At 42.6% G+C, this 14,178-nt stretch overlaps 1 protein-coding gene across 1 annotated transcript in view; it reads left to right on the forward strand.

The window, feature by feature from the left end:
- Positions 1–13,401, forward strand: part of LOC134211856 (synaptic vesicle glycoprotein 2B-like) — a 34,299-nt gene extending 20,898 nt beyond the window's left edge. Inside the window, exon 7 of the mRNA XM_062689179.1 lies at positions 9,235–13,401. Coding sequence (XP_062545163.1) covers positions 9,235–9,412 — 178 coding nt within the window. The 3' untranslated portion in view covers positions 9,413–13,401. The remainder of the gene's footprint in view (positions 1–9,234) is intronic.
- The last annotated feature ends 777 nt before the right edge of the window (positions 13,402–14,178 follow it).

The raw sequence follows: 14,178 nt of genomic DNA on the forward strand, positions 1-14,178 counted from the left end.
AATAAAACGGCCTTCTTTTCCATACCAACGAAATGGATGCTTTAATGAACATTATGCAACTCAAATGGGTTGCATAATATTCATTATAGCACGCATTTGGGTGCTATAATGAAAAACCAACATCAGAACAGTAGTTATATGACTACATTTTACTGAATTAGCTTGGGTAAGTGTTCAAATAGTGCATCGCGTGCATCTCTGCATCGCGTAATAAATGCAATAGTTTGATGGACATGAATCAAAAATGTCCATAGGCGAGTACATCTAGCACTTCACGGCTTACCGAACTATGTAATGTGGCACGGTAACATGGAATCTGATTGTTCTCTGCAGTAATATAGTTTTTTGGGAAGAATGATCATGTGGAGTAAACTAGATTTTTTAATTTTGGTACTACAGATCTATCAAATTTAGGCCCATTTTTCGTCATTGCAAAAAATAGCGTGTGCAACTCGTTGCAAAACTCGATTTTTTCAGCACTCGTAGCATTTATCCAACTCGGCAAGCCTCGTTGGATAAACGTACAACTCGTGCTGAAAAATCATCTTTTTGCAACTTGTTGCACAAACTACTATTCGGAGAAATTTTGTAAGGAATATCCAAAGGAATACCCAAACAAGTTTTAGGAAGAATTCCTAAATAATCTTTTAATATTTTTTAAGAGAAACTTTTCGGATGAATATCTGGAGGCATTATCAAATACATTTCTTGATTTATTTCCGAACTAATTTCTGGAGTATTTTTCGAAGGAATTCATAAATGCTTGTTTAAACGATACTTCTTCGAATATTCTCAGAAATTCCAGGAATTTTACAATAAGGCTATTACAATACAGTATTACATAAGTTCAACACAATAACATTAAATTAAATTTTCGTAATGTTTGAAAATACCTGACGTTTTAACTAAATAATTTGACTAAATACTATGCAGCGAGGCGAGAACGCCCCAGTTCTGGGTTACAATGGCTGTGAGTAAGAAAATAAGAAGCGTTTTTAACTGATGCTCGTAATATTTGCTCAGCAATATTTGCTTTGCTGATGCTTAGCAAGTGGTTTTGTCAGTTATATTCAGAAATTGATTTCAAAATATAAATTACTTACTCGGGAGTCGGAACAAAAAAATCGGTAAAGCATTCACAGTTGGGATTTAATTATTTTGCTAAATCAGTTTGCCTTATAAGCCAACTGTCTTAATAGCACAAATCTAAAAACAAAGAAAACTTTAAAAACTCTAAAACAAAATTTAAAAAAAATATTGTCAAAATAACTAATTTGCAACTTAACTTGAAATTTCTAAACTGCATTAATTTTCCTGTACAATGCCAGATCCTTTAAGAATGGGGACGCTTTGGGCATGCATCTAGGCCCCACAAAAGCTTATGAACCACAACAAACCCATTTTGCGAGTCGCCTACAAGTTTAGGTGCCCGACTGAATGAAGCCTTGGCTTAACGCATTCCAAAGATCAGTTTAACAATTTATGTATTATTAAACTAGATAAAGTTCAAACTAATAAACCAACCTATTAATCGCTTGAGGTAGATTTGAAATTGAATTTTGACGAGATCCACCTTAACAACATTTATGAACTGCCATAAGATTAGTTTAGTACTATTCCAATTAACTCCACCACGCTGTATTTCTTCACAGATATGTATTTCGATATCAAGTATTAGGCCGTTTTCAGTGTCTCGTGCTTGGCTCGAGTCGACTTAAGTTGATTGATTCTTTTTATTGCGATTAGTCATCGGCGTGGCAAAATTATGATCGGCGGCGCGCCGACCCAAAATCGTCGGCGGCGCGAGTATAACCACCGGCGGCGGCGGCGTGGCGCGGCGGCGCACAGGTCTAGCCTCCACTAACTACTCAGATTCGCTGTCATACTAGTCATTCCTCTAATCCCAGGGAACTGTCCCCAGTGCATCGGTTGCGGTGCTACCAAATGGCGGATCGAATATCTCTCTAGCCAACTTTAAGAGAAACTGCACCAAGCTGCTCTTCCGTTCGTAGAGCCACTTCCAACTGCAGCGCGTAGTCTTGGGCTTGTCTACCGTCTTGGTTTTATTTTGTTTTGAGCACAGGCATACTGCGATGGTAGTGGTCGGATCCAATATTTTTACTGCGAACGTTCGTGACGTCGAAGAAGAATTTACCGTCAATTAGAACGTGGTCGATTTGGTTGATTAGATGATCTTCATGTGGCCTTTGAATATTCTTGCGGGGCAAGAAAGTTCTTCGGACTACCATGCCGCGGGAGGCTGCAAAGTTAATGCACCGTTGGCTGTTGTTAGTCGATACGGTATGCAGACTGTTCGGTTCGATTATCGGTCTCACGCGTTGACGCATTTTGCCCAGCACCATCACCGGTTCCCAGCTCGTTGGTGGTGCCACAGCTTTGGTAGATGCCCGCTTTTCTACACTTTCTGTCCTATCCAGCAAATATCCTGCAGCGCCACGACGTTGAAATTGCGGGGAGTAATTCATCTAGATACTTGCAATTCCATTATCCAAGCTTTCAATCGTGATCCTTCATTCGTCACCTGGTTAGTTGCCGATTATATCGAGTCGTATTTTCTTTTATGTCGTTCGTTATATGTGGTTTTACGGGCGGCTTGTTGGGCCGCCGCAAACCTCTTGTCTCGCCAGAGGGCCATCGTGTTAGATCTGTTTAGTGTCCCACCTAACACCAGCACTTGGGCTTGTGAGCTTTGGCGTAGCCAGCTTTTGTATACATGCAGCATTTTATAGAAGTTTAACAGAGCCCACTGTCAAACCCCACCACATCCTAGGCAGTCACCACAACTTGCAGTTGGCCTGGGGAGAGATCGTCAAGCCCTTGGACATAGTCCCTGCTACTCCAGAAGAAACTGCGCTGAAAAAAATATTCACAACCGCACCAAATGTTTTTACGGACATGAAACATGGACCACCCGAGTAACACAAAGCAGACAGATTTGGTTGTAACGTCTTAAATACGACATATATTAAGTTAACTTGTCTATGACAAGGACATTCTTGAAATTGAGATTGTTTTTAGAAAAAAATATTTAGTAGGCGTAGGGTAAACTGTTACTGCTGATTTCTTATCTATGTCGGCGCGAGAGTTCGCCCACGCTCGCATGACTCGTTGGCTCCTATGGTTTTTAATCGCTCTATAGCGACATTGGCCTCTGTCTTCTTCCAGGTATCATCGGTGATCCATTGTTTTCATTGTCTAGACGCTGTTCTGCCCATGATCTCATAGTTGACGTGACAACCATTCATAAATTCAGCTTATTTCACCTACTACGCGTTTATTAGAGTAATTCAACCGCTGTAACATCGATACGTTGCATGTTTCAAACCTCATTTAAGTGTTTACGTTGAGGTGAGCTAGCCTAGGGCTAAAAAGATTAAAAATAATAATAAAAATAAAAAGTGTTTACGGGTTGTTTTAGATTTGCGATGTTTGTCCTAAAATTATCCCGAATACATGTTTTAAAGAGGAATGAAGGCAAATCTGCATACAGACACCTGAAATTATCACTCAGGGAGTGGGGTTGGCACGGAAGGCATAAGGCCAGTCCGCCGGACCCACTAAACCCACCCAAGCAACAGAAGGTTACTTGAGTTACCCTCTCTACTACTACCCTGGTTCCCCCAGGAACTGCCTCCCAACATTACTTCTGGGGGATAGGCAGTACTTAATGTACTAGCTCATTCACGCTCACATAGGCACTCATCCCGTATGAGTCTTACTTGGGTGCTATCTCTAATACACCATCTGACACACCCTGATACTCTTTCTGACGCACCATATGAGTCGCACCATATGAGACGCACCAGACAGTCTCCAGGGGATGAGCTCCCTGGGGGCCGCTCCAAAACGCGGAGGGTTACTACCCCTAACAAGGGTAGTGGGGCTGGGAAGCTGAACCCCGACCAGGTACCTCCAAAACCGGGGGAGGAAGGACCTGGAAAGGTCCGTCCACCCAGGAAAGACGGTGGTAAGGTAAATAGAGGGGGATGACGCCTCCTGGACCCTGGTCAAGAACAAGAGGAAACCGAATACGTCAAGGGCCGAAAAGAAGGCCCAGGCGAATGCGGGTAGCAAGAAGTCTAGGGTAGGTGCCAATCGCTCCAGGGGCGATGCCCTACTCATCACGGCGGACGAGGCTAAGTACTCGGACGTATTGAAGGCGATGAGGAGTGACGTCAAGCTCGGTGAACTCGGCGCCGACGTACGTCGAATAAGCCGTACCCGGATGGGCGAGATGATACTCGAGCTGAAGCGGGGCGTCTCGCAAAAGGGCGCCGCCTACAAGAAGTTGGCGGAGGAGGTCCTAGGCGAGACGGTCAAGGTAAGGGCACTCACGACGGAGGTGAATCTAAGGGTTAAAGACCTGGACGAGATCACCGAAGTCGAAGTGCTCGTCACGGCACTGCGGCGACAGTGTGAAGTGGAGACGCCCACCGCAGCCGTTCGGCTACGGAAAGGTCCGGCAGGGACGCAGGTAGCATTGGTTCGGCTATCTGCAGCGGACGCCTCCAAGGTAGTCAAGTTAGGGAGCTTCAAGGTGGGACGGTCGGTATGCCCTGTGGGCATATACGAGCAACCCGAAGTTTGCTTCAAGTACCTGGAACCGGGGCACAAGCAATGGGACTGCAAAGGCCCTGACAGAAGCAATCTCTGCCGACGCTGCGGATTGGAGGGACATAAGGCACAATGCTGCACGAACCCTCCCAATTGTTTGATTTGTTCCAGCAAAGCTGTGAACAGCAAGCACCCCATGGGGGCCCGGCGTTTAAGCGTGCTGCAAAATCACAGTGCAGGTAACGCAGCTGGTTTGCTCGGCCTCGCCCGAGTGTTTGGTGTGCGCAGGTTTAGATGAAACGGCGGAACACGTGTTGTTCGTGTGCTCACGTTTTCGCGCAATGCGTGACCACATGCTTGCCACATGTGGTCTGGACACTACTTCGGACAACCTAGTTCGGAGGATGTGTTGGCTGGAACGCCGTTTTATCGGGTATCGCCCAAATCGTCTCGGAGCTACACAGAAGGTGGCGCGTGACTCAAGGATGGCTAGTTCAGGCGCAAATAAGAGTTGGTCCAAGAAATCGGAGTCGGCTTCATGGGTCATACCGGTGGTCATGCTCTGTGATCGAACTCGATCCTTTTATCTAACAAGTAGCCGCGCGAAGAACAACATGGTATCGTCGCTTTCGCGGCGTCGGTCAACCGGGCGGGTTCCGAGTCCGAGGACGGAAAGGGGTCCTCGTCAAGGCTGGGGCAGGCGTAGGCACCGCGTCGGTAAGTCCCTCTGTGTGCTGGCGAATAGGCCCTATCGCAGAAAGGTCAATTTGGGGTGCACGCGGCATCATCATTCTTGATACCAGTCGTGCAGAGGGAAGCAGGCGTGAAGTCGACCCTTCCCACCTTCCGAGGACATAGGGCGTGGTAAGGCCACATGGAAAGCCGGCAATGCGCTGGTACGATACCATGGTGTTCTTCTAAAAAAGCGAGTCACGATGTTCGATGCTGCAAGGACACGCAGCTAACCTCGAGGGTGCGTTGTGCACTGCCCCCCCTTTGGAGCATTACTTTCTGGTTGTACCGAAGGGACTATGGGCTTGGCGGCAATGGAAATGGTTTAGCGGGTCGGGAATGTAGTCCTGCCTCCCTCGGTGATCCCTAACCCCGCACTTCCTGGTCAACCCAGGATGTCTGTTGAGCAGATGCCCCCTCCATTGTTTAGGAAGAAAAAAAAACCATATGAGTCTAACTTGGGTGCTCACCCTTTACGCACCATGTGAGACTAACTTGGATGCTCACTAGAGTGATTCAAATTTTGACTTTTTCGCTCCTCTATGCTTAAACGATGACTTTTGCTGTTTTAATAATCCTCTTAAATTTTTAGCTAATTTGGATGTAGCCAGACTGAGCACGCGTGGTTTGAAGTTTGTATGGAAATTACTATAGAAAGTGCCGCTTGAGTAAAAGACTGTTCCGTGTTGCGACCCGTTGACTATTCAAATATGTAATATAATCGACCCGTTGACTTCATAGAATACTTCCTAAGCTAGAGGACAGTTGTTGTTGCGAAGCGATCTGACTTTTGTAAACAAAGTTATAAAGAAAACAAAAATGCTCATTATTGATATTGCTGTTATTCTTTTACGTGTTAAATGGAATTTCCCACGATTCAGTATTTCCTTAATAACTTTTCTTGCAAGCATCAAATCAATACGCAACAAAGAAGACCTATTTCCTTGTTAAATTGGCTATGTTGCCAATGTACTCATACATTTTTAGAGCTTAATGAGAAGCGCGGGGCAACAGTTTTCTACAAAAGTGACTGTTTTCATAGTAATTTTCATACAAACTTCAAAACAAGCTTTACAGAGCTGCTTAAGCGTAAAACGTACTTTTAAAGGAACTTTTGGTTACTTGGGTAACCAATCATAAGTAAGTCATGCTTGTCGCCTGCTGCTCGGCGCGCCAGATTCTCTGCAATTTAAAATAAAAATTTCCCGGCAAATTCGAGAAACTAAAGTGTGCATCCCGGGAATTGGGAGTCCCGGGGAAATTGATTTCCCGGGAAATCGTTTCGGGAATGGAACCCCTAATCGACAGGGACGTTGTACGGGTTGGACAGGAGGGCGACATCAGTCTTCGACTCTGAGACCGACTGCCACAACAGCTGCTGGGCAGTTGCACAGTGGTTAAGATTCGGCTGTGTTACTTGCACGGCTTATTCTTATTTTTCTCTCCGATGGGACACGACGACTCACCCATAACGTGGTACAGGCTTGCTTTATGCTGTCGCAAATAAGGCACTTTGGTGCCTTATCACATTCATGCGCCATGTGCCCTTCCTCACCACAACGATGACACAGGTTGCTACGGTATGGGCCCTCACAGCAGACGGCAGAGACGACGTTGTCCGCGTTCGTGGCTTCGTCCAGTTGCTTGCACTGGAGGGTCACTTCCGTCCCCAACGACCTCACCTCGGCGTCGTCACCCAAGACCTCTTGGTCCAGCTCCTGTAGTCAGTCCCACGAGCCTGCACTCCGCGTTTCAAAACCAAGATCATTTCACCGGTATTGGTGCGTCTGACGCTTCGCACGTCCTGACCCAGCGCCGAAAGCTTTTCGGCCGCCCGCATCGATTTAAGGATTTCAGCGTACTATGCTTAATCAGTTTTCATCAACAAGGCCTCGCCTCTGTCCATAGCTTTCTTTGCGGGTCGAGATGCGTCTTCCGCTTTACCCTACTGACCAGCTGCCAGGGATTTTCGGTCCCTTGTGCCGATGGCACAGGCTGGCTGGTACCCTCTTGAGGCCCGGCGACTTGCGCCGACAGGGACGTTGTATGGGCCATTAGCCCACTTGCCGTTTCGAGTCAGCGTCACCCGGCTCTGCTAAGAGAGTAGAATGTCAGACTGCCAGCCCTCGCTTTCATAATATTACTATATCCAAGACAAGGTCCGTTAACACGCGGCCAGAATGGATGTCGCTGGCATTGATCAAATATAGTGTATTAACAATGTAGTCCACTTAATTATTCTCCATGCATTAGGCAACGGACTGCACAATCACACCATCTTGCGTCACAGAAGGCAACTAACGCCTGAAAACAATAGTCAAGGGGTGCGAGAATTGCAAGAATTACACTAATTTAACATTTTTTAACTATTTGAATTACATTTTGCGAAAATTTATGTTTGAACTCAGAAATCAAAATGGGGTCATTAGATGATTTCTAGCATATTATTTTGAAATGTTATACTGCATATTGCATCACACGTTTAAACACCCCTCGGAATGTCTCTTCACTACATTACTTACCTTTTGCGACACCGCGGTGCTACTGTGTTGTCTTTCGATATCAGCCAGAGTGGACCATATTGATAATATAGTATATTTGCAGTGATCCTGATGTGCCAATTGGCACTCCTTGGGCTCCTGTGCGCTTTGAACAGCACACGGTCGCTTTGATAGGGCCTGCTTGCGGACACATGCAGCTTTTTCTAGAGGTTTAACAGAGCCCGCTGCCAAGCCCCAACACGTCCTAGGCAGGCCCCCTAACTCGCAGAGGCCGTGGGGATGGGTCGTTAAGCCCTTGGACATAGTCCCTGCTGCCCGTACCCGAATACATGCGAAAGTGCAATGGTTGTTATTGGCAGTGTTCGCCTAGATTACTCTCGATAGTGGTGTTGAGTCCGTTGCTCTTCTACGCTGTCATCTGACGGAATATCGCCATGAATAATGGAAATAAAAGGAACACACGAAAATTCTTGTTGCTGGACAAATTCTTTAGCACGAAGTGGTTTTGTAGATAGTACCAAGCCTCAGTTTTGATGATTTACTAGGTATAATATAGAAGTAAGACTGGTCGCTTTATGCATCGGTTGATGAATACTTGCAGTTTGGGCGTGATCTGTGCCGAAAAACACCAAATCTAACTGGCGAAATTTAGCACGTTGGCTAATCTGATTGGATCTCCATATATTTCTTAAACCCCCAAAAGCCTTCTTGATCCGTGCTTCTATGTCGAACTTGGTTCCACCGTCCGACACCAACTTGCTGCCAAGATATTGAAAGTTTTCGACCTTCTCCACTGCTTGTCCGGCTGTCGTAAATTTAAAGGGGTTATTCGTGTTGATGTCCAACAATTTGGTCTGGTTGACGTTGATGGTGAGACCCGCTGTAGAGGAGCGTTCGGGCGGTTCGTTCAGCTTACTTTGCATATCATGCCTTCTCAATAGTAATGCACTGATACACAAAGGTTTCTCGAACAAAATTGAAGTTTCGAGAACAGGAGGTTGTCAGCCCAAGAATATCTACTACCATCTAAGGTATAGTTTCTGGGGAATAGTAATTATTATTCAGCCGCTGGATGCCAAGACAGACTGGACGTAGCACACGATCGGTTTTTATCGCCCCCATTATCAATGCAGGCCCCGAAGATTTCACTCCCTCACTCAAGAAGGAACAAGTTTAAAGCGCTTTTTATTCACATGGAAACCAGGATAACTGTGAAAAATGTTCGATGCTTCGCGAAGCATGTGAGCTTATTTGTGGATTGACAATCATGCTGCAAAATAGTTTGATTCTCATGAGTGTTCGAGCAAGAATTGATGGGAACGAACGAAATTGTATTTTATTTTCCAGCTTACAGCACATAAAAAATAAAAGAACGATATCCAGTATTGCATTAGCAATTAAATATAAAAAATGCTTTCTATTTCAGATGCACAGCAGTTGGATTTTTCGTCTGTGGTGGGCACATCGGAGCCCTCATGGGAGCTCCACTTTATGCAGCATTTCCGGTGACATCTTCAAAAGTAGCAGCAATAATCTCGACTATCTTTCTAAGTGTTCCCATTTCATCGGCCATTATACTTAAGGACCCCTGCCTGCTTCTATGAGTAAAGCAACAATCCTTTTCCATGCAGCACCACGACCTTCAGAGGGCTATCAATGATCGACTAAATACGTATAGCGAAAGTATGTGTTTCATATGAAGCATTGGCGAAGGATTTGCGTTTGTGGCAAATTGTGATATTATCATTATTGTTAACTTTGTTTTAGTTATTTCACTGGATATTGTTATAGTGTATTGCTTATTGTATTTGTTTGTTATGAGCATATATTTCGCAGTTGATAATCAGAGCAATTGATCCTTCCTATGAATGTATGTAAATCCAAGCTTGCGTGAAAATAGCTTTTTATAAACCTCTCCCGGTTAATAGTAGTATAAGATTTGAAAAAGGCAAATGATAGATCATAATGATAGAAGAAACAAGACAAAAATCGTTTATTGACAAACATAATTTATTATGGGTATACTCTCCTAGATGTTGCAAACATACGATATCTGATTATTATGTTTGATCTAAACAGCTTGGATATTTTTTTTTAGTAATTTCTAAGCACGTCCGAATAATAATATTTTAAATATTTTATTTTATCTATTTACTTTGACCATCGTTTAATCTGTAGTTTTTTTACATGGAATATTTTTCTTATATTTGTACATACTTTTACATGAGAAGCTTTCAATGATAATAATCATCATGCAATCTTGCATTTATCGAAAGGGCTTGTTCAGTTAAATATTCGATATTTATCAAGCGTGTAAACTAAAAACCAAAATGAAGTGAACGACATCGATTACAAGCAATTTTTGGAATATAATAGGCATCATAATCAAATTATCAACCAGAAATGTAATTAAATTAGTGCAGTCCAAAGTCCAAACAAAAAGTTTTTTCTGCTTAGTTTCGTTAGAATGAAAAATTTGCAAGGGAGCCGAGAAAATCTTTCGATTACCTTAAAAATCTTAACAATAAAGTTCAACTACTAAACCATGCAGCTCCAGAAATCCTATTTAGGACTACAACTCACTACTACTAAAACTCCTATGGAATCTCTTGTAAACCAAAGATATTTTATAGACCTTGAAAAAGGTTATCCTCGCATTAAAAAACCTATCAACAAAATCTACAATCACTTCGGTAGTCAAGTCCTTAGTAGCTCCGTGTATTTATTAGAAATTAGTTTCAAATTGCAAGATATCCTTCAAACTCACAGCACTCGCTTTGAGAGTTCAGTATCAATGTGATATCACAACAGAATGCCCTTAAGCTTTATGTTTATTTTATTTTAATAGTATTGTTTTTCCTCATTAGTAATGTAAAACAGATCAATTTATAGATTCATTCATTCACTTCCCAGTTCATATATGCTGCTCAAATCCACAGGTCTGATACTCACTACGAAAAACGCTAGATTATAACACATGCATGTCATTTTCATACATATCTTTTTCATAAAAGTAAGCCATATGACGAAAATAAAAAAACGGCGGCTTTGATAGTGCGTATTTCTATTATTGTCAGAAATGTTGAACTTGTCTCAATAATTATTTCAAAAGCATTTCATGCACGAAACGTTTTCGAAAGAATTCTGTTGGGCTGTAATGAAGACAAACACTGTCCATGGTCATTTTTTTTTTCAAATAGGCGTAACCAATATTATAACGAAACTACTGAACCACTGTGTTACGAAAATGGTGCAAAGCGATCACTTTAAATTAGAAAAGATAGTAAAAAGGGCTAATTTTATGGATACCCGTTCTTGTAATGGACCATATTGTCACGCTCCGTATCATTCTGGAGCAGGTCAGTTCCAAGAGTCCCTTTACTTGGTATTCATTGACTACGAAAAAGCTTTCGACCGCCTCAATCACGAGAATATGTGGGGCGCCCTGAGACGCAAGGGGGTTCCTGAGAAAATCGAGGCACAGTACGAGGCCTTTTCATGTAGAGTGCTGCACAATGGAGTCTTGTCCGACTGTATCCGGGTCGTAGCTGGTGTGAGGCAAGGATGTATTCTATCACCGTTACTGTTCCTCATCGTAATCGACGAGATTCTGGTAGGTGCGATTGACCGTGAACCAAACCGCGGGCTGTTAAGGTAGCCTATAACGACCTAAACGACTTCGAATTGGCTGATGACATTGCACTCCTCGCTGAGCGGCGCCTAATATGCAGAGTAAGTTCAACAACCTTGCCGAGCGCTCCTCTTCGGCAGGCTTAGTCATCAACGTCAACAAAACCAAATCGTTGGATGTAAACACGGTGACCCCTTTCAGTTTCACAGTAGCCGGACAACCAGTGGAGAATGTTGAAAGCTTCCAATATATTGGTAGCCAAATGGCGTCAAACAGCGGTACCAAGATCGACGTAGGCGCATGGATCAAGAAAGCAAGGGCTACCTTTGCGAGTTTAGGAAATATCTGGAAAAACAGGCACATAAGTGAACGCACCAAAATACGAATTTTCAACTCTAACGTGAAATCTGTGCTGTTATACGCTAGCGAAACATGGTGTGCATCAGTGGAGAGCACTCAGGGGCTGCAGGTGTTCATCAACAGATGCCTGTGGTATATAATTCGGGCCTGGTGGCCTCACAACTGGATCTCAAACAACGAGCTCCATCGTCGTTGTCACCAGAGGCCGATAGCAACAGAAATTTGGGATCGGAAGTGGGGCTGGGTCGGCCACACTCTACGTAGGAGCGGAAACGAAATCTGTAAACAAGCATTAGACTGGAATCCAGCAGGACATCGCAGCAGAGGCAGATAGCTGGACAACGCTCAGGATGGAGATCTTTCAAGTCGTCCCCTCGCACCACCGGAGGTGTACAGGATCCATAAGTAAGTTAATAAGTTCTAGTAATAAAAATACGCTTCTATATTGGCCATATTGACTGAATTATTGTTCCTTTTTGTTCTACATTGCAAATTTATATATATTTGCAAATTAGTTTTTGTTTTAGGTACGTTTAATATGATTATATGTACGACTTTTATTTCAGTAACATATGTTTCGGCCAAACATGTCACAAAACCGATTGAACTATTTCGATTTTTGGTTCATATTTTTAAGACCGGTGGCATTTACATCATAATATGTGCCATAGTATTGGCTTCAAACGACAAATATTCGAAGTTCTGATAAACATTATACTGGCCCAGCCTTGTATTGAGAGAAAAAGTTATCGACCCCCTATAAATTGGCTTTTGAGTGAGAATTTTTCACTGAAAATTTCACCTCAATCCGCTGTTCCGTAAGTTGGCGCATTTGATGTGAAATTTATCAAAAAAATGGGATAATACTACAAAAACTACATACTTTTGCCAGAAGAATAGCTTGGCATAGATTTTATTTTAAGTTTTTCCAATCTTATAATAATGGATACACGCCAATTTGAAAAAAATATGTATTTGGGACATATCGCAACGCTGTAAAATTAAAAAAAAATCATACCCTCCCTCCTGCTTCGGTTAGTAGTAAGCACCGAAAAAATAGTATTGATTAAACAAGGAGCACATAATTTTATGTTTTTGTCAGTTCTCATATTTACGAGACAGCATTAATTTAATGGTATAAATTGTATGAAATTTATAAACAAGCAGTATTGGGAAATGAATAAATAACTTGAAATAGCGTTAGACGCTACAAGCCAGTTTTAAAGTCTCCAAGCAGAGTTTTAGCGTGTAAAACATATTTTCAATCTTTAAATAATTATGTTAAAAAGAACAATTTGACGCGAAAATACTTTGCTTCGATAAAGAAAACATAGCTTAATAGTAGTAAAGAAATAGTTGAGCAAAACAACAATTGAGATTATGATTAGGCACGTAATGACTGAATTCAATATCCAAAATCACAATGCGATTGAAAATATAATCATAATCAAAGAGCAAAGATGATATTAAATTTAAAAAATCTGGTGAAATCATGACATGTAAATGCATTGTTTAGGATAAGCTAGTTATAGACAGTATGGAATAAGAAGCTTTATAATGTAACACAGGAATGTTGTTTAATAAAGTTGATCGATTACTACATTTCTAAAGTTCTTCCATTACTTGTTTTGTATGAAAGCCAGTACCTTCATTTTCATTGCAAACGTGTTGTTTGGAAGATGCAGATGTAACAGCTAGAACAATTTCCTTAAATATTCACCGTCCAGTTACTTCATCACCATCTCGCGTGCACAAAAGACAGTAACAACACTGTCTTCGACCAGACCAGAGGTCGTACATACTGAACAGTTAACACCTACCACGAGACAACGCACAGGACACATAACATCCAGTGGACCAGTGGAAAATTTTCCGTATCACGAAAAGTATCCTCCTAACCGGTGCGGGGATCGAACATGCGTCTAGGCAATTAATGTCGCTAACCGCACGACCACGAAGCGCATGTCCAATTTCCAAATTTCTTGGATTTACTGCGCGATCTTCCTCCATCTCTGCCTTAAAAATGCCAATGTCCGAGCCATATAGGAATTACTTTGCGTTATATTTATCGGCTTGCCCTCTATGCCACTGTCGGGTAGCGTACTTGCTTGTGAATTTGGTAACGTAGCTCTGGATCCTTCAGCTGCTTGCGTTCATGGGTTGCAGCTGCCGAACTACGGTGCGCTGTAATCTGCGCAACCTTCATTTCGTGATGCATTAAAAACCTATTGGCCATCCGATTCATTGCTTTTTCCCTTGACTATCTGTTGAAAAGGTCGATTTACTTCTTTTATTTTTCAATGGCTCTACATTCCAACTGGAATTTGGTCGGCTTTTCAACTTAGTATTCAATTAGCATTTCTTCTGATATTAATTGAA

This window comes from Armigeres subalbatus, chromosome 2 (genome assembly GCF_024139115.2).
Source record: "Armigeres subalbatus isolate Guangzhou_Male chromosome 2, GZ_Asu_2, whole genome shotgun sequence".
In the NCBI taxonomy this organism is placed as follows: Eukaryota; Metazoa; Arthropoda; class Insecta; order Diptera; family Culicidae; genus Armigeres; species Armigeres subalbatus.